General features: G+C 42.4%; 1 protein-coding gene across 1 annotated transcript in view; it reads right to left on the reverse strand.

Moving 5' to 3' along the window:
* Positions 1 to 592: 592 nt before the first annotated feature.
* The window catches only part of acoxl (acyl-CoA oxidase-like), a 47952-nt gene continuing 26306 nt past the window's right edge, over positions 593 to 22238 (reverse strand). The window contains exons 17-19 of the mRNA XM_029752471.1: positions 18682 to 18752; positions 6293 to 6394; positions 593 to 2065 (exon numbers count right to left, since the gene is read on the reverse strand). Coding sequence (XP_029608331.1) covers positions 1898 to 2065; positions 6293 to 6394; positions 18682 to 18752 — 341 coding nt within the window. The 3' untranslated portion in view covers positions 593 to 1897. The remainder of the gene's footprint in view (positions 2066 to 6292; positions 6395 to 18681; positions 18753 to 22238) is intronic.

Consider the following 22238-nt stretch of genomic DNA (forward strand, 5'->3'; position numbering starts at 1 on the left):
CAAATAAACCTTGATAAAACTTGAAACTCTCCGTCTCTCTCTCTCTGTAGGTGAACAGTTTACAATACTACTGTAGTAGTACATTAGCCTACCAAATTCAAAGAGGGGCAACTTCACATGTCAAGATCCTATACTGTACCTACCAACATTTCAGTTGTCAGAGAAATTATGAGGGTCTCTTTCTATTAAAATAAACTGCATTAGATGACAATACATTTCAGCCAAATAGTTTTACAGATAATCAACATTGAGAAGAATTGTAATTTTCTAGAATCATTTAGTACACATCATTGAGCCCCTGAAATAGTTGTTGGATTGGTTCTTCACACTTTCGCCCACACATTCTCAGTTAGAAGAACAGCTATTTCACAGTGTTAAAAAGCCAGCTGCTCCTTCTCACAATCATGCATGTGTTGATCATTTGCACAATGAAACACTAATTATATAACTGGTTCACAACCAATTAAAACACAGGATTGTATGTACTTTTATGAATACTGAGCAGACGACTTTAACTTCTTGTTTTAACTGTTGACTGCAAGTCTTCAACAAAGATAAAACATTAATAAGAGAAAACATGAGCGAAACAAGATACACTATACAGCACATTTATTCCTATTAAGTACATTTAAGAGCAGTGACAATTGATTTTCAGATATGACAAAGATACAGTACAAAACTGATGACACTTTGTCATGGAAAAGTTTAAGTTTATATGCAAGCACAAGTAACCTACAGAGCAAACAATGTTTGTTCATCAAGAGTCGATCAACATTACAGGCCTACATGTTATGCAGACAACTGATCAGAAAATTGAAGGATATAAAGTAGCCTACACTTTCCACATGTATTGTGTCACAAACCATTTGCTCACTGTGCTCATATTAATAAAATATATTATAAACATATCTTGTGTAATTTCCATTTTGTATGTTGTTGAATCAAACAGCTGGCCATCACTGTCTAGCCGGTCTTGATGTGGGAAAGTGTCTGGCAGAGAGATTCACAGTCAAAGTGTGTCTCTATATATGCTGTGGATTTTATTGGTTGGGTGGGTGATTACACATAGCTCACTGGTCCACTTTGTGACGTTACCACATGCTGTTAGCATTGCAGCCTACCTGTCTATTGAGTCAGTCTGCTCCCATACACCTACGGTCTGGTCTCAGGCTAGGTCTCAGCAAGTAAGGGAAACCACTATCAAATGTTACATTACATTAGTCTTTCTTAATATTAAGGCAAATAGAGTTGTTAAAAATGTAGTTGTGTCTCACTAGTGTCATACATTTAATTTCAAAGCTTTTTTTTTGTACAAACAAAATTAGCACATTTTCAATAAGCAACACTGATTGTGTCAAGCTATTCTGAGCCACAAAGACATCCGCTGTATGTAATGGATTGGACCAAGCAAAGTATAAAAGCTCCCAAATGCACACATATCAAATAAAACCCAATGATTTGACAGTGTAACAAACATGAAGCATTTCAACATTTCTTTGAGAACTGATAAGAGATTTAAATAGAAATTAATCAAAATGAGACTGTCCCGTGTATTATGCTTGCGGCTAATGGCACTAGTCTAGACAACAACTGGGTCTGTAGTCTTCAGACCTTGTTCAGATTAGGCAAAAGATCATGGGCTCTGTTCTAATATCCACACTACATCACTTAGAATGCATGCATGCCAAATAAGTTGCTTTATTCTAAGTGGTATGCTAATATGGACATTGTAACACAGCCCATGGCTCTTCACTGAGACCAGGATGAGTCAAGCAGTGAGCAAGACCCGTATCCACAAAGTGTCTCAGAGTAGGAGTGCTGATCTAGGATCAGTTTAGCCCTTTACATCACGACGAACAATATTATATGGACAGATCCTAGATCAGCACAGTGGGGCTCATAACTTGGAGGCTCTGATGGGGTGCTCCGGTGCAGAGTAGAAGGCCCACTCAGCCCGGGGGTTGGCCACCCCAGCAATTGGCGCCTGGATGCAGCAGGAGGGAACGTTGAAGTCAGACACCACCTTCAGGGCCTCATCCTTCACCAATCTACACAGCTCCAACAGCTGCAGGACAAACACAATAGGAGTCAATCACATTTGCATAAATCAATGCAATCAATGAATGAGTGTGTGAGAAAATGGTTAGCCATGGATAAGGCTGATATGAATTACCTTGTAAGTAGCTTGTGTCAAAGGTTGAATTGGTGGTTTTATAATGGTTATCTATTGGAATTCTAGACAATTTAGGGCAGGGTATAGACAAATATTGCAAATTAATCTGATTTGATTTGAGATGAACTTCAAGTCAAAGTTCAGTACAATCTTCTACTTTTCACAACAGTCCCCAGCAGGGGGAATGATTCAGCATCTTGAGTAAGCAGCATTGGTCATCATGGTATTGGCGGTACAGACACAGACAATGGTCAACTCTGGGCAGACAGGTGGCAGGTGTTGTATTGCACTGAGGATCTAAGTGTTCCAGTAGCAACAGAACGTCCAGACTGACTCAAGGAGCTAAATAGCAGAGCCCATTGTCTTTAGAGTTCAGACTTACAACAGATTCAACTGCCTATCAACAAAGTGTACTTGCATGATTGGGGGCATTATGAGAGTTTGTAAAAGATAACAATGGGACATCATAGTGCAGAATGACTTAGTCTTCCTAACTGTAACGGCTAAAACAATTTGTCTGACTTTCTTGGTTTCCACTAATTACCACAGCCACAAAGTCAAAATTGGCTATATCATAAAAATGTATGAGAGGGGAAAAAATTGCCTTAATTTAAGGTTAAGGTTAGGCATAAGGTTAGCAGTGTGGTTAAGGTTAGGTTTATGGCTATGGTTAGGTAGAACATCTCCTTTTAAGAAGATACATTGTAGAAATAGGCAGGCTTTATGACTTTGTGGCTGTGGTAACTAGTGACGACCAACTTTCTTGCTTTGATATTCAAAGTCTCTTGTTCTAAGAAAATGCTGGCACCAACACCCAATCTGAGCTATCTGTATTCACTGTGCAACTAAACAGGAAGGTAACTACACAGCAATAGGCAAACCTAATTATAGCAATAAACATTGAGATTTGCAATTGACTAATTTCAGTTGAACCCAGGTCTCTGTGTCACGGGTGCAGGCAGCCTCCCTCATTGGCCGACCAGTTTTCCATTGCTGTTATGCGGACAGTCATACTAATCATAATCTCAGGAGGGCCTATGATGTCATTGTTCCCAATCAGTAGGAAGGTAAACTTAAACAGCCTTATGGAACAGGGGTGTGGGAGAAGAATTGCCTGTGGATAATTCAGAAACCCATTAAAACCAATGTGGTGGAAAGGGTGAGTAATGCACGCCAACCCCACACATCACTGTGTGACAGTGTGAACAAATAGAACACAATAGTGGGTATATTTCTTAAGACTAGAAACATCTTATTTTTTCCCCTTATATGCTGTAATTAGCTCGTTTTTCAGCTCAACACTTAGTAAGCAATTCAGTTTGTGAAGTGAGGCAACAGCAAGCATAAATATCCAAAATAAAATATCCAAAATATTAGCCCATCATAGGCCTGACTAAATGTAGATCCTCAATTCTGCTTTCATGTAGTTAATCTAGTATCATGTCACTGTTCATAGAGGTCTCCAGTTGTGTGGAGAATCTTCATTTCATGAACAGTGATTGTTCCCTCAGATTCACAGCTTGTTCAAGGCCCATTGTAATGCCTGCCACCTAGTGGCTCTTAAGCAGAAAAGCACTAGCACATTTGACTCCATTATGTCGACTACCAGGCAATCTACTGTGCATTCAAAAAACGAAGTATTTGCCTGTCCATCTGGTATTTGTTACCATACATTTGTGCTATTTTTTTTTCACTCCAGGACATGGGGAAGTTTATAGACTGTGAAATACTGCAATACAACTTGGATATAATTTAGTCCTAAAAAGTAACTTACTGATGAAAAAACAGAGACCAGGCCTGTGATAAAGTGTTCAATTTAACCAACTCTTCAGTCTTTTATTTGCGTAACCCCATCTTATCTATGGTCTATTAGGCACTAAATGATGCTTGGGCATGTTTGACGTGTAATTGCACTCTGCACCTTTCTAAAGAGCCCTCCCCCTATAAAAGGTACTGAGTGGTGTCAACCTGTCTCTCTGTTGAACATCTATCCTTCCTCACTCACTCTCTCTCTCGCTCTCTCTGAAGTCTCATTCCCCCCTTCCCTCCCTACTTGTCAAAGATGAAAGGAGCGCAGCGCCCAGACTAGAGAAAGCAAGAGGAGTGCCAGGTTTAAACAAACAGAGAGAGAAAGAGGAGCCAGAGGAAAGGTCACCATCTCCACATTGATGGGGGGACCGAGGGAGAGTCAGCATTAATAGTCTGTGTCAGCTAGTGAGCAGTGGCTATAAGGTTAAGAGTGTGTGTGTGTGTGTGTGTGTGTGTTTGGGGTTATTGATGACTAGTTATTTACAGCTACAGCAGTCCCCCCCTGGCAGAGCCCAGGTTCCCATGCAGTGAACCCCATTACCCGTGTGGCTGGAAGGGCTGGGCACATGCTGAGAAAACCACATCTATATGTAACAACTGTTCTCTTTAGTAAGCCTTAAGAAAGACCACGTGGAGCCACCATGCTACTAAACGATCTGTCTCACAGTCAATTGTTTCACAAAAACAACAGACATCCTTGTTATGAAGTAGAGGAAGAGAGGGCTACATTAGAGAACACCAGGCTTTTACAACTCCCTCATAACGTCTCTCTGACTCAAGCAGACTGTTACTACACAGTTTCAAAAACAAAATACAGGGACCATCAGGAACAGTTCCAATATTGAGCTGACAAGAACAGCAACAGCAAGCAGCAGTGTGTGGGTGTGTGGGCACACATAAACTGTAGGTGCGTGCATAGAGATCAATCTGATGATCATCACCCCCCCCACCTAGTGTACAGGAGGAGCCGGTTTCTGTCCAGGCTCACACAGTACAATCAGGTAGGCAGGGTTTTGACTAGATGGGATACAGCTATGGTCAGATTTGACTTTTCGTCGAAGGTTAGGAGAACTTACGCAGCAGGTTAGGAGAATTAAAGTGGCAGGTTAGGAGAATAAGGTTACGGTTAGGAAAAGGGTTTCAGCTAGGTAAAATGCAAAACAATTATACTTTTGACATCAAAAGCTGTATCCCTTCTAGCCAGGATCGGTGGGCAAGGGCATTTGCATAGCCTGTTTAATACTGCTGCCTGTGTGGTGATAAGCAAAGACAGTCACTCTTATCTGTTCTGTTTTTCAGTGACTCTCGCTCCACCTTCAGAGGAACTCACCTATGAGAGATGAGGATATGAGGCTTAGATATGCAGGAAATGGAAGGTACAGCAGATTGGCTCGTTACATAATAACAAGAGTTAAATATAGATACCTGACATAAGGAGTGTGGGAACCAAGCCTGTGTAAATGTCTGAACACAGCCTACCACTTCTATTCTGAAATATATATCATTCGCTAATAACAGATGCAGGATCTTCATTTGATGACCCTGTTGCAGGAGAACCTTCCTTGTAGTGTATTGAGGTTTAAAAAGGCTTCTAGAATGTGTTATATCAACTTGATTTTCCCTTATGAAAATCAACCTCTACAAAAAGGTCCATTCATTTTAATCCACATAATAATTCACATTTTCTGTTGATGCAGGATTCTTTTCCTGCTGTAGCAAACTATTAAGGTCCTACATCTGTACACTTTTCTTACTAACTTTGTTCAGGGTCTACAAGTGATATTTTCATCTGTTCCAATGATCTAGTCCAGCACCATGCTAAATAACTGTCTTCTCAGATATGACTGTTCCCAGTGGTCGCTCTGGCAGTAATGAGGGGTATTGACACAGCGAGCAGCAGCCATTTTGTTCCTCTGGAGGCAGTGTAAACACATAGCCTGAGCACCTGCTGGTTAGACGCTAGCACAGTGGTGTCGACTCCCCCTACTTATCGGCTCCTACGTGCTCTGCAGGGTGGGATAGCCCTCGTCATAAACACTGCTGTTTGATCACAGATAGCTGTGAACAACTGGAATAACAGTGGGAATACAAGGGGCTATGGAAGTGGGGTTCTCGCTTTTGACCAATGCTAATTATCCATCTGAAGTTAGCATTTTTCACAGTTGTTCTCTGACGGTACAACAGCAAGACTTCAGGGAAATTCAAGAACTGACTAATCACCGTTTATCCCCCCACGTGGGTACACACACATAGAAGGAAGACATACAAGAACATATGCATGCAGTCTATTCTATATGGCAGATATCTTACCTGGGTGCGTATCTGTCGGCTGGTGGCGGGGGTCAGGTAGTGATGCTCTAGATACCAGGCTCTCTCCTGGTACACCAGACTGGTGCCATGGAGGAGACAGAACTAAGGAGAAGCATAGACAGACAATCAAGCAATGGTACAAATATGTCATAGTGAAAGGTGTCACGTTCTACCTGCTAGCACAACGAAAAGCCTGTGGATGAGAACATCCTCTATAGTAACACACAAGTTGTGCACATCAGTTGTTAGAATGTGCACATCAGTTGTTAGAATGTGCACATCAGTTGTTAGAATGAAGACAAAAGGGATATTTGATTTAACAATAGAGTTGATGTTTCAGTTGCGAAATGCAACTAGGTAATACGACTATCGCATTATATCATTTAAACACAGAGGCCCCCAGCTTAATGCACCACACACACACACACACACACACACACACACACACACACACACACACACACACACACACACACACACACACACACACACGTTTCTGACTACGCATCCGGTTATTGTGTTAGAATAACATGTTTGTTCCTGTCAGGTCAGAGCTGGTACTGTGTATTCTGAGGACCATGAAGGAAATGGAAAAACAGAAAAGGGTGGTCTAATATCTCGTCTCTTCAGAGGTGATGGTGATGACAGCAAACCGCCACAGAAGATCAAAAGAGAGGAGTGGAAAATAGACAGAGAAAGAGAGAGAGAAAGAGAGAGAGAAAGAGAGAAAGGGAGAGATAGCAGCCCCTCAACTCTACACTGTGGACACAGCTCTCCACTGAGAACCCAACAAGACCATTGACCTCTAAATAAAGAACACAGTTTAGGGGGTTTATCACGTTTCGGCAGCTTTGCTCATTTTCCTTGGTTCCTTGGCTAGTGAAGGGATGCCCACTGCTTGAGAGTAGTTGAAAGCGAACATGACCACACAGTCCATCATCTCGGAAACCCAGAACTAAAATCTTGCGTAATTGCGTCCGATGCTCGATTAAGTTCTGGGGGAGATGTTAAGAGATACTAACTCGAACTGTAAACCCCCCCCCCCCCCCCCCCCCCGGAAACTCTCTGCAAGTTTCAGGCAAGGCTATGACCCAAATGTCCCCTCTCCTTCCAAAATGCTACAGATGCGAGCACCTGCAGGGCTGGATTAAGAAATCTTAGACTTTTTTTTATAGCCCCCTAACCTAATTGAGTTTCCCATTAATGGTTGATATGAACAGCTGATTTTCCAATGTCATGTCACAGTGCCACTGTCATCATTAAAAGTCAAGCATATCTCTCCACACAGAGGCTGTCACCCAGAGCATACTCAGCATGTGATATGTATGAGAAATACAATGCATTTGATATCACTAGCAATGTCAACATCCATACATCAGATGTGTGACACTGCACTTCCAATCCTTAGTTGAGATGTATCTACACTGCCTTTGGAAAGTATTCAAACCCTGTGACTTTTTCCACATTTTGTAACGTTACAGCCGTATTCTAAAATGTATTAAATATTTTCTTCCCCCTCATCATTCTACACACAATACCCCATAACTGAAATAGTATTCAGACCCTTTACTCAGTACTTTGTTGAAGCAGCAATTACAGCATTGAATCTTCTTGGGTATAACGCTACAAGCTTGGCACACCTGTATTTGGGGAGATTCTCCCATTCTTCTCTGCAGATCCTCTCAAGCTCTGTCAGGTTGGATGGGGAGCGTTGCTGCACAGCTATTTTAAGGTCTCTCCAGAGATGTTAGATCGGGTTCAAGTCCGGGCTCTGGCTGGGCCACTCAAGGACATTCAGAGACTTGTCCCAAAGCCACTGCTGTGTTGTCTTGGCTGTGTGCTTAGGGTCGTTGTCCTGTTTGAAGGTGAACCTTTGCCCCAGCCTGAGGTCCTGAGCGCTCTGGAGCTGGTTTTCATCAAGGATCTCTCTGTACTTTGCTCCATTCATCTTACCCTCGATCCTGACTAGCCTCCCAGGCCTTGCCTCTGAATAATATCCCCACAACATGATGCTGCCACCACCATGCTTCACCGTAGGGATGGTGCCAGGGTTCCTCCAGACGTGACGCTTGGCATTTAGGCCAAAAAGTTCAGTCTTGGTTTCATCAGACCAGAGAATCTTCTTTCTCATGGTCTGAGAGTCTTTAGGTGCCTTTTGGCAAACTCTAAGCGGGCTGTCATGTGCCTTTTACCGAGGAGTGGCTTCTGTCTGACCACTCTACCATAAAGGCCTGATTGGTGGAGTGCTGCAGAGATGGTTGTCCTTCTGGAAGGTTCTCCCATCTCCACAGAGGAACCTTGGAGCTCTGTCAGAGTGGCCATTGTGCTCTTGGTCACCTACCTGACCAAGGCCCTTCTCCCCGATTGCTCAGTTTGGCCGGGTGGCCAGCTCTAGGATGGAGTCTTGGTGGTTCCAAACTTCTTCCATTTAAGAATGATGGAAGCCACTGTGTTCTTGGGGACCTTCAATGCTGCAGACATTTTTTGGTACCCTTTGCCAGATCTGTGCCTCGACACAATCTTGTCTCAGAGCTCTACGGACAATTCTTTCAACTTCATGGCTTGGTTTTTGCTCTGACATGCACTGTCAACTGTGGGACCTTATATAGACAGGTGTGTGCCTTTCCAAATCATATCCAATCAATTGAATTTACCACAGGTGGACTCCAATCAAGTTGTAGAAACATCACAAGGATGATCAATGACGAGGATGCTTCTGAGGTCAAGGGTCTGAATACTTATGTAAATAAGGTATTTCTGTTTTTTATTTGGACTAAAATAGCAAAAATGTCTAAAAACTGTTTTTGCTTTGCCATTATGCAGTATTGTGTGTAGAGGATTTCTTTTTATTTAATACATTTCTGAATAAGGCTGTAATGTAACAAAATGTGGAAAAAGTCAAGGGGTCTGAATACTTACCGAAGGCACTGTAACTGGTGAACTGTGACAGGTGCATTGTGAAAACCTAACTGCATTGCTGTAGTTTAACGGTCTGTATAACAGCCAAGCAGTCACAGTATCTGCAATGAGCAATGTTTTTTTTTTCTTCTGTAGTTTTGGTGGGGAACAGTAATACCCATTTAGCAGGATGAAACTCAAGGACCCCAGTAAAAGCTCTTTTGTATGAGAACAGCTGTGTGACTGTTGCTGGTTCTGTACTGTCCAACAAGCTGTATTGATTGATTTGTTTGTTGCATAAGATGTAGCGTTTCATTGATGCACAACGAGTCACATGGAGAGAAGCTTCAGGGACACTTGAGGCTCTCTGTGCTTATACAACAGACAAAGGCTGTATCAGGGAGAGTTTGAACTGCCCTACAGCCTAGAGTAATTCCTTTGAAAATAAATATTGACGAGAGTTGATTCAATGTGTAATTGTACAAGTTAAGTAATATGGGGGAAAACATCCTAGCAACAACATTTTAGGGGAGCATCAACAACATTGTGGAAACACCTAAGGCTTCGTTGGATAGACATCAAGAAGGTGTCCACTAGATAAATACTCTGATAAACAGCTGATGTGTTGTTCACTCACAGTTTCTGTTGACCAAAACTTACATTAAGAATCACCATTGAACTTCCTTCTTATTCCCATTCTAACGAATACTGAGTCCTCAAAAAAGGTGATTTCCAACTATGTGTCATCACATTAAACATAACTCTGATTTTTTTAATATCACATGTCCTTGTATTCAGATGTTGGGCTCAAATCACTGGCTTCACTTTACAATGTAATTAATAAACTATTGATAAGTAGAGTACATATTAAATTCGCATTCCAGTATATAAAAACAAACTTTTTAAAGCATTTAAACGTATTTACAACTATTTAGAACGGATTATTCATGGGAGTTATTGAATTCTATCACCGAGAAATGTGTGTAACATTGCACGTCCTCAGATAAACGGTGTTAGTTTAGTACATATACACGTAAATCTAACCAGTGTAAGAGCTGGCATAAAACAGAACTGGGTGAAGATGAGGCCATCAGTAGACATCAAACTCAATCTATCAAATGAAATCAATGCTATTGATATGATATCTGTTTAGAGTGGTTGCAATTCATAACAATTTTGTAACCATGCGTGTGGAACAGAGTAATAGAATCATATGATGTAGCATCATTTGGAATCTGGGTCGGACTTTTGTCTCCAGGCGCTAGGTCAGACAATTGGTCAGACATTGGTGCTCCCTACGGCCACTTACATACTTCTACTTAAAATGTTAAAAGAAAGCATTTTTATTTCTAAAAACAAAAAGTCAGACACAGATTCCAAATGATCCTACATCATATGATTCCATTTGGTTCAATACACGAAGCAATGGTTTCAAAATAGATGCCTTCCATCTCCATAATGAAAAGGCGACCCAAAAAATTGTGTAGTCATTTCGAGATTCCAATAGATAACTCTGAATTTGTTTTTCTTTCTCATGTGACAAAAGTGACAGTAAAACATTGTGAACCAGAGATCTTTAACATTAACACAGAAATCGTAATTTGTCCAAATGATCAGTGACGAAAAATCTGCGTATCGGAACTAAGTTTCCCGTTAGTTGTCGCATCCCAGTCTGTTGACAGATGCTACTACGATTCATGTTACGTCACCCCTCAAGGAACTACACGGTCCATAAACTATGGTTCGTAACCAGAAATGTTTCATTATTGACAACTTTCTTACTTGAGCGAACTGAATGCTAATTTCCTGGTGTGTGTGTGATTTATTGTGGTAAATGAGGACGAGGGGTGTTTGCGGCAGCTCTCGTCAAACATGAGGTCTGGCCCATTATGACATTGTGTTGACATTGCTGTGTGAATGGCACACGGAAGCGTTGGGCCTCTCTCTCTGTTCCCACTCTCTTCCTATTATGCAAACTGGTAACCTGGCAAAAAGGGCAGGACAGAAACTTATCACCAGGTCATTAAGTTTCTTATCGAGAACAGTCCTCCCAAAATGCTCTTTAAAGGCAGGTCTACATGGTAAATATTAGAGCATCGTGGGGCCATCAGAGATTATTTGACATCAGATTGGATGTCTGACCTTGTTAGCAACATTGCTTGGAGCAATCTGAAACGGACTAAAACCACAACACAGCACTGACTATAAGAACAGCATAGGAAGACTGCATTTGAGCCATATTCAAATCAGATAGGACTGCCAATATACACTACATAACCAAAAGTGCGTGGACCTGCTCGTCGAACATCTCATTTAAAAATCATGGGAATTAATATGGAGTTGGTCCCCCCTTTGCTGCTATAACAGCCTCCACTCTTCTGGGAAGGTTTTCCACTAGATGTTGGAACATTGCTGTGGGGACTTGCTTCCATTCAGCCACAAAAGCATTAGTGAGGTCGGGCACTGATGTTGGGTGATTAGGCCTGGCTCCCAGATTGCGTTCCAATTCATCCCAAAGGTGTTTGATGGGGTTGAGGTCAGGGCTCTGTGCAGGCTAGTGAAGTTCTTACACACCGATCTCGACAAACCATGGACCTCTGTATGGACCTTGCTTTATACACGGGGGCATTGTCATGCTGAAACAAGAAAGGGCCTTCCCCAAACTATTGCCACAAAGTTGAAAGCAAATCATTGTCTAGATTGTCATTGTATGCTGTAGCATTAAGATTTCTCTTCACTGGAACTAAAGGGCCTAGCCCGAACCATGAAAAACAGCCCCAGACCATTATTCCTCCTCCACCAAACTTTACAGTTGGCACTAGCATTCGGGCAGGTAGCATTCTCCTGGCATCCACCAAACCCAGATTTGTCTGTCAGACTGCCAGATGGTGAAGCGTGATTCATCACTCCAGAGAACGCTTTTCCACTGCTCCAGAGTCCAATGGCGGCGAGCTTTATACCACTTCAGCCGACGCTTGGCATTGTGCATGGTGACCTTAGGCTTGTGTACGGTTGCTCTGCCATGGAAACCCATTTCATAAAGCTCCCGACAAACAGTTATTGTGCTCCTGTTGCTTCCAGAGGCAGTTTGGAACTCGGTAGTGAGTGTTGCAACCATGGATAGATGATTATTACACGCTATGCGCTTCAGCACTCATCGGTCCAGTTCTGTGAGTTTGTGTGGCCTACCACTTCGCGGCCAAGCCGTTGTTGCTCCTAGACATTTCCACTTCACAATAACAACACATACAGTTGACTAGGCCAGCTCTAGCAGAAATTTGACAAACTGACTTGTTGGAAAGGTGGAATCCTATGACAGTGTCACTTTGAAAGTCCCTGAGCTTTTCAGTAAGGCCATTCTATTGCCAATGTTTGTCTATGGAGATTGCATGGCTGTTCGCTCGATGTATGTATTATGTAAGGCGCTAACCATGTAGTTTAACATAGGGTATGTACTTACTATGGGACCTACATTATGACCGGCAAGTTTCTATGAGGTCAGAATATAGTCAGGCTTTCTGGACACAGCCTTGCTACATCATATTGGTTTACAATATTAGCCTCAGTCCCAGTCATGCTGTAATGTGTAAAAGGACCCTGATGACATGCCATGTGTATCCCAACATTACGGCCATATCTGTCTGACCCAAAATAAAAGGGTTGAGTGATATGAACAGCACAAACCATGTTATTGTGGTAATCACACGATTGGTCGAGCAGATGCGACCGTTGGTGTTTGCAAGCAGTAAACTGTTAGGCCTGTTAGAAGCATAACGATTTCATTCCACTGAGAGTCAATGGAGGCACTTTTTAGTCTACTCACACAGTTCGAACACTGCTCAGGTTTTAGCCCTATTATGCTAACAGAGTCATCATCAATCCACCACAGCTCTGGTTTCTGTATGTGCTTTAATGTTTTTGCTTACTGCATGCATGGTGTATGAATATCACCGTAAAAAACTATTTCGCTTTTTGGATTACTGGTGTTTTCCAAGTAGTCTTGTTGTCAATGCTGAGATGCTTAAGGGCAATTCCACGGTAACAGAATTTCACATCAGTTTAACAAGCCATAAAACTCTGCACAGTAAATCAAATAAAAACATTTACTGGAAAAACTGTGCAGATGAAAAGTTTGTAAAGATTTCAGTGGAAATTATTAAAAGTAGTCATTGTGCATAGAGTTCTATGGTTGGTTAAACTTTGAAATCAATGGTTTTTGTTTGGTATAGATTTTAAAATGAAAAATCTGAGTCTTTGTAATTGCCCTTAAGCAGTGTTGGAATGTGAACATTTCCAACGCTAGGCTCATTGAACAGACCGCAGGTATGACATCAGTCAGCTTCAATAGCTAATGCCGCGTTCAAGACAACTCAGAACTTGGAAACTCAGCAATGTCCGACTTGGAAACTCATTGTAGAAAGATGAGCTCAGTTTCCCTCTTGGAAATGATCAGATTCAACCAATAGGAAGCTATATGAAGAGAGAAAAAATCTACACATATCTCAACTCGGAGGTTCCGAGTTGTCTTGAAAGCACCATAAGCACCAGGACTATACAGACGTCATCCACCATGCCCAACCTGTCTGTCCAACGAGAGGAAATTATAGGATGCCTCCCTTCTGACTCCAAGTATGTGACATTTACATAAGGCTACTATTTTGCATCCACACATTGTCGCCTGACTGACTGTCTGCCAGTTCTACACAATGTTCTAACACTGAAACCAAACGTGTGTTTATTTGAGTAGTTCACATGCAACCAGAAGCATCACACAAAAACAAAAACTTACCATCTTGAAAACATGATATTTTAAGAGCAGTGGGTAGAGGGTGTTTTCCATCCTAAAATGAAGTATGACCTTAACGCAGCCCATAACATACAGTTAGAGATACAGAGGTACAGGGGAGAGACCTTGATAGTACCCACAGAAAGGGGCTTATCTGCCGATGCAGGACTCAAGGCAGCCCGGCTAAGGCAAAGCAGCAAAGTAATCGACCACATACAGGATGGGGTAGATAGTTGTGTAGGTTGTATACTAGGAGCAGTTGACACTATGCTTGATGCAGATATACAGTGCCTTCAAAAAGTATTCACACCCCTTGACTTTTTCTATGTTTTGTTGTGTTACAGCCTGAATTTAAAATGGATTACATTTAGATTTTGTGTCACTAGCCTACACACAATACCCCATAACGTTAAAGTGGAATTATGTTTTTAGAAATATTTACAAATGAATTACAAATGCAAAGCTGAAATATCTTGAGTAAATAAGTATTCAATCCCTTTGTTATGACAAGCCTAAATAAGTTCAGGAGTAAAAATGTGCATAATAAGTTGCATGAACTCACTCTGTGTGCAATAATAGTGTTTACATGATTTTTGAATGACTACCTCATCTCTGTAACCCACACATACAATTATCTGAAACGTGAAACTAAAAATTATATTAAATCTATTTTAAATTCAGGCTGTAACACAACAAAATTTGGAATAAGTCAAGGGGTATGAATAATTTCTGAAGGCACTGAAAGGGAATCGCAGCTGAACCCACACACGTGGCAGAGGGACAGCTGACTCACACTCCATGATGGTCAGAGCTTCCCCATATTACATTTAGCAGCGATAGCCCACTAAATTGTTTCCACCACTGCAAAAAAATATGAGGTAATGTTTTTTATATACAGTACCAGTCCAAAGTTTGGACACACCAACTCATAAGGGTTTTGCTTTATTTGTACTATTTTCTACATTGTAGAATAATAGTGAATACATCAAAACTATGAAATAACACATATGGAATCATGTCGTAACCAAAAAAGTGTTAAACAAATCCCAAAATATTTTATATTTGAGATTCTTCAAAGCAGCCACCCTTTCTTTGCCTTGATGACAGCTTTGCACACTCTTGGGATTCTCTCAACCAGCTTCATGAGATAGTAAACTGGAATGCATTTCAATTAACAGGTGTGTCTTGTTAAGTTCATTTGTGGAATTTCTTTACTTCTTAATGCGTTTGAGCCAAATAGTTGTGTTGTGACAAGGTAGGGGTGGTATACAGAAGACAGCCCTATTTGGTAAAAGACCAAGTCCATATCATGGCAAGAATAGCTCAAATAAGCAAAGAGAAATGACAGTTAATCATTACTTTAAGACATAAAGGTCAGTCAAGTGTAGTCGCAAAAACCATCAAGCGCTATGAGGAAACTGGCTCTCATGAGGACAACCACAGGAAAGGAAGACCCAGAGTTACAGTTGAAGTCGGAAATTTACATACACCTTAGCCAAATACATTTAAAAACTCAGTTTTTCACAATTCCTGACATTTAATCCTAGCAAATATTCCCTGTCTTAGGTCAGATAGGATCAGCATTTTATTTTAAGAATGTAAAATGTCAGAATAATAGTAGAGAGAATGATTTATTTCAGCTTTTATTTCTTTCATCACATTCCCAGTGGGTCAGAAGTTTACATACATTCAATTAGTATTTGGTAGTATTGCCTTTAAATTGTTTAACTTGGGGCAAACGTTTCGGGTAGCCTTCCACAAGCTTCCCACAATAAGTCAGGTGAATTTTGGCCAAGACAGAGCTGTTGTAACTGAGTCAGCTTTGTAGGCCTCCTTGCTCGCACACGCTTTTTCAGTTCTGCCCACACATTTTCTATAGGATTGAGGTCAGGGCTTTGTGATGGCCACTCCAATACCTTGACTTTGTTGTCCTTAAGCCATTTTGCCACAACTTTGGAAGTATGCCTGGGGTCATTGTCCATTTGGAAGACCCATTTGCAACCAAGCTTTAACTTTCTGACTGATGTCTTGAGATGTTGCTTCAATATATCCACATAATGTTCCTCCCTCATGATGCCATCTATTTTGTGAAGTGCACCAGTCCCTTCTGCAGCAAATCACCCCCACAACATGTTGCTGCCACCCCCGTGCTCATGGTTGGGATGGTGTTCTTCGGCTTGCAAGCCTCCCCCTTTTTCCTCCAAACATAACGATGGTCATTATGGCCAAACAGTTCTATTTTTGTTTCATCAGACCAGAAGACATTTCTCCAAAAAATACGATCTTTCTCCCCATGTGCAGTTGCAAACCGTAGTCTGGCCTTTTTATGGAGCTTTTGGAGCAGCGGCTTCTTCCTTGCGGAGCGGCCTTTCAGGTTATGCGATATAGGACTCGTTTTACTGTGGATATAGAAACTTTTGTAAATGTTTCCTCCAGCAACTTCACAAGGTTCTTTGCTGTTGTTCTGGGATTGATTTGCACTTTTTGTACTAAAGTACGTTCATCTCTAGGAGACAGAATGCATCACTTTCCTGAGCGGTATGACGGCTGCGTGGTCCCATGGTGTTTATACTTGCGTACTATTGTTTGTACAGATGAACGTGGTACCTTCAGGCATTTGGAAATTGCTCCCAAGGATGAACCAGACTTGTGGAGGTCTACAATTTTTTTTTGTCTGAGGTTTTGTCTGATTTCCTTTGAATTTCCCATGATGTCAAGCAAAGAGGCACTGAGTTTGAAAGTAGGCCTTAAAACACATCCACAGGTACACCTCCAATTGACACAAATTATGTCAATTAGCCTATCAGAAGCTTCTAAAGCCATGACATCATCTTCTCACCAAATACCTTTTTTGCACTATTGGTTAGAGCCTGTAAGTAAGCATTTCACTGCAAGGTCTACACCTGTAGTATTCGGCGCAAGTGACAAATAAACTTTGATTTGATTTGATTCTGGAATTTTCCAAGCTGTTTAAAGGCACAGTCAACTTAGTGTATGTAAACCTTTGACCCACTGGAATTGTGATACAGTGAATTATAAGTGAAATAATCTATATGTAAACAATTGTTGGAAAAATGACTTGTGTCATGCACAAAGTAGAGGTCCTAACCAACTTGCCAAAACAATAGTTTGTTAACAAGAAATTTGTGGAGTGGTTGAAAAACGAGTTTTAATGACTCCAACCTAAGTGTATGTAAACTTCCGACTTCAACTGTACCTCTGCTGCAGAAGATACGTTCATTAGAGAGTTACCAGCCTCAGAAATCGCACCCCAAATAAATGCTTCACAGAGTTCAAGTAACAGTCACATCTCAACATCAACTTTTCAGAGGAGACTGCGTGAATCAGGCCTTCATGGTCGAATTGCTGCAAAGAAACCACTACTAAAGGACACCAATAAGAAGAAGATACTTTCTTGGGGCAAGAAATACGAGCAATGGACATTAGACCGGTAGAAATCTGTCCTTTGGTCTGATGAGTCCAAATTTTAGATTTTTGGTTCCAACCGCCGTGTCTTTGTGAGACGCAGGGTAGGTGAACTGATGATCTCTGCATGTGTGGTTCCCACTGTGAAGTATGATGATGGTGTGGGGATGCTTTGCTGGTAACACTGTCGGTGATTTATTTAGAATTCAAGGTACACTTAACTAGCATGGCTACCACAGCATTCTTCAGCAATACACCATCGCATTTTGTTTGCGCTGACTGGGACTATCATTTGTTTTTCAATAGGACAATGACCCAACACACCTCCAGGCTGTGTAAGGGCTATTTGACCAAGAAGGAGAGTGATGGAGTGCTGCATTAGATGGCCTGGCCTCCACAATCACCCAACCTCAACCCAATTAAGATGGTTTGGGATGAGTTGGACCGCAGAGTGAAGGAAAAGCAGCCAACAAGTGCTCAGCATATGTGAGAACTCCTTCAAGACTGTTGGAAAAGCATTCCAGGTGAAGCTGATTGAGAGAATGCCAATAGTGTGCAAAGCTATCATCAAGGCAAAGGGTGGCTACTTTGAAGAATCTAAAATATATTTTGATTTGCTTAACACTTTTTTGGTTACTACATGATTCCATATGTGTTATTTCATAGATTTGTAGAAAATAGTATAAATAAAGAAAACCCTTGAATGAGTAGGTGTGTCCAATCCTTTGACTGGTACTGTATTTCTGCCGAGACGCGCTTTTAAATGGATAGTCGTGGGCTCAATGACTGGAAGTCTATGGGAACAGCTAGCATTTCTTTGCACTAATGCTAGTAGCAATACACCCCCCTTCGCTATCCTTGCCACCACTACTGAAAAATTCCTAGGGGAAACACTGATGGTACAGTAATGCAGAAAATGTATACAAATTAAAATTGTACTGCATAGGGTATTAAGTGAGAATTGTACTGTTTTCTCAACATGTTTTTTACGAGGACAAGTAAGAATTATAGGAAACAGATCATTTTAAGACTTTTGCATTCTCAAATTGTATTCTTCGTAAAAACACAAAATGTGAACAGGACAGGTGTGACTAGGTTATACAGTAGGTTCATATGAGGACTTATCACATTATTACCTTGTAAGGAACTCATGAAACGTGTTCAAAGTGTTGTTTCTGAGAACTTTCCATAGGACCTAACTGATGACTCAAAAGCAGAGCTTATGGTTTCCTATTGAACGATGAGAGACAGAAGAGTGGAAAACTGGTTTCACACATACCTTCGTTAGCAAGGTGTGGTCTTCTTCGACTGGGCACTCTTGAACGGCCAGAGCAAACTGCTCCAGAGTTACTATGGAAACAAACCAAAAAAACAGTGAGGCTAAGCAAACAGTGCTATTACCCAGCTAGGCACTGGGTCACTATTGTTCAGCCTCAATGCAGTGACAGTCACACAGAACAACATTTCATGGAAACCTAATGAAATATTGGGTTCTCTTTTACTGTTCGTTGCTTTGCCTTACTGTAATACAAAACAGGATACCATATGCACATAATGAATTATAGTCAGTAGATAATGAATAAGAATGTGATGATCGACTAAATATAAATCTTAACAATTTATGAACAATAAACACACTTAAGAAAGTGTAGAGGAAAACACATTTTGCACCCACAAAGTATCTGAATATGAATCTTGTGTAAATAACATAGAACTGAATCACTGTTCAAAATCAATACGTGTCGGTCGGCCAATTTTGGTGGGGAGACCTACAACTACACCAACAGTATTAGAGGACCATAACATCTAGTCATAGTGATACTAGGTATAGGCATTAACCCACGTCAAGGCCACCACACTGGGTTATGTGCTACTGCACCACCAAGAGACAACTACTATGCAACTTCACTGCAATTGAGGAAACTTTTTTTCAAGTCCTGTCAAAACTGTAGGGCAAAGGCATTATATTGCTAAGGAATGGAATATGACAACAAAACCCTTTCACTCTGAGGGTGCCTCTATGTATCAGTCAGCCTCCAGACCGCTCTTAGCTTTCAAACATCAGACACCTTTGTGCTCTTTAGTACCTTGCGGCTGGTTAAGGTTGTAAGACTGCTTGTGTGTGTGTGTGTGTGTGTGTGTGTGTGTGTGTGTGTGTGTGTGTGTGTGTGTGTGTGTGTGTGTGTGTGTGTGTGTGTGTGTGTGTGCCTGTGAGTGTGCCGATGTGTGTGCCTGTGAGTTTGTGTGTGCCTGGGAGTTTGTGTTTGCGTGTGTGTGTGTGTGTGTGTGTGTGTGTGCCTGTGAGTTTGTGTGTGCCTGTAAGTTTGTGTGTGCCTGTGAGTTTGTGTGTGTGCCTGTGAGTTTGTGAGTGTTTATGTTTGTGTGTGCCTGTGTGTGTGCCTGGAAGTTTGTGTTTGCTTGTGTGTGTGTGTGTGTGTGTGTGCCTGTGAGTTTGTGTGTGCCTGTAAGTTTGTGTGTGCCTGTAAGTTTGTGTGTGCCTGTGAGTTTGTGTGTGTGCCTGTGAGTTTGTGTGTGTTCCTGTAGGTTTGTGTGTGCTTGTGTGTGTGCCTGTGAGTGCTTATGTTTGTGTGTGCCTGTGTGTGTGCCTGTGAGTTTGTGTGTGTGGGATGAAAGTGAGAGAAGGGAAAGGTTATGGTCTTTAAGAGACAGTGGTGTCTTTACATAGACCCACTGGTTCAAAACACAAACACACAAGCCCCTACACTTATGCACACAGTTTTAGTACACAAATACAGATTCTGCTATCTTACTTTTCATACGTAATGACCACTATATGCGTTCATCTACTTAACGCCTAGGAGTTACAAAAATTCACATATGATTCAACTAATCAAATCAAATCGTATTTGTCACATACACGTGTTTAGCAGATGTTATTGCGGGTGCAGCGAAATGCTAATCAACTAGTCTCGATGCGCAGGTTGAATCATATGTTAATGCTAGGCCGGAGGAAAAAGCCTGCACAGTCACCCTGTAACTCTCCAGGACCAGGGTAGGCTGTAGTCTACCCACCTGTAACTCTCCAATACTAGGGTAGGCTGTAGTCTACCCACCTGTAACTCTCCAGGACCAGGGTAGGCTGTAGTCTACCCACCTGTAACTCTCCAATACTAGGGTAGGCTGTAGTCTACCCACCTGTAACTCTCCAGGACCAGGGTGGGCTGTAGTCTACCCACCTGTAACTCTCCAGGACCAGGGTAGGCTGTAGTCTACCCACCTGTAACTCTCCAATACTAGGGTAGGCTGTAGTCTACCCACCTGTAACTCTCCAGGACCAGGGTAGGCTGTAGTCTACCCACCTGTAACTCTCCAGGACCAGGGTAGGCTGTAGTCTACCCACCTGTAACTCTCCAGGACCAGGGTAGGCTGTAGTCTACCCACCTGTAACTCTCCAGGACCAGGGTAGGCTGTAGTCTACAAACCTGTAACTCTCCAGGACCAGGGTAGGCTGTAGTCTACCCACCTGTAACTCTCCAGGACCAGGGTAGGCTGTAGTCTACCCACCTGTAACTCTCCAGGACCAGGGTAGGCTGTAGTCTACACACCTGTAACTCTCCAGGACCAGGGTAGGCTGTAGTCTACACACCTGTAACTCTCCAGGACCAGGGTAGGCTGTAGTCTACCCACCTGTAACTCTCCAATACCAGGGTAGGCTGTAGTCTACCCACCTGTAACTCTCCAGGACCAGGGTAGGCTGTAGTCTACCCACCTGTAACTCTCCAATACCAGGGTAGGCTGTAGTCTACCCACCTGTAACTCTCCAGGACCAGGGTAGGCTGTAGTCTACACACCTGTAACTCTCCAATACCAGGGTAGGCTGTAGTCTACCCACCTGTAACTCTCCAGGACCAGGGTAGGCTGTAGTCTACACACCTGTAACTCTCCAGGACCAGGGTAGGCTGTAGTCTACACACCTGTAACTCTCCAGGACCAGGGTAGGCTGTAGTCTACCCACCTGTAACTCTCCAATACCAGGGTAGGCTGTAGTCTACCCACCTGTAACTCTCCAGGACCAGGGTAGGCTGTAGTCTACCCACCTGTAACTCTCCAATACCAGGGTAGGCTGTAGTCTACCCACCTGTAACTCTCCAGGACCAGGGTAGGCTGTAGTCTACCCACCTGTAACTCTCCAGGACCAGGGTAGGCTGTAGTCTACCCACCTGTAACTCTCCAGGACCAGGGTAGGCTGTAGTCTACCTACCTGTAACTCTCCAATACCAGGGTAGGCTGTAGTCTACCCACCTGTAACTCTCCAGGACCAGGGTAGGCTGTAGTCTACCCACCTGTAACTCTCCAATACCAGGGTAGGCTGTAGTCTACCCACCTGTAACTCTCCAGGACCAGGGTAGGCTGTAGTCTACCCACCTGTAACTCTCCAGGACCAGGGTAGGCTGTAGTCTACCCACCTGTAACTCTCCAGGACCAGGGTAGGCTGTAGTCTACCCACCTGTAACTCTCCAATACCAGGGTAGGCTGCAGTCTACCCACCTGTAACTCTCCAGGACCAGGGTAGGCTGTAGTCTACCCACCTGTAACTCTCCAGGACCAGGGTAGGCTGTAGTCTACAAACCTGTAACTCTCCAGGACCAGGGTAGGCTGTAGTCTACAAACCTGTAACTCTCCAGGACCAGGGTAGGCTGTAGTCTACCCACCTGTAACTCTCCAGGACCAGGGTAGGCTGTAGTCTACCCACCTGTAACTCTCCAGGACCAGGGTAGGCTGTAGTCTACACACCTGTAACTCTCCAGGACCAGGGTAGGCTGTAGTCTACACACCTGTAACTCTCCAGGACCAGGGTAGGCTGTAGTCTACCCA

Source organism: Salmo trutta, chromosome 5, assembly GCF_901001165.1.
Source record: "Salmo trutta chromosome 5, fSalTru1.1, whole genome shotgun sequence".
In the NCBI taxonomy this organism is placed as follows: Eukaryota; Metazoa; Chordata; class Actinopteri; order Salmoniformes; family Salmonidae; genus Salmo; species Salmo trutta.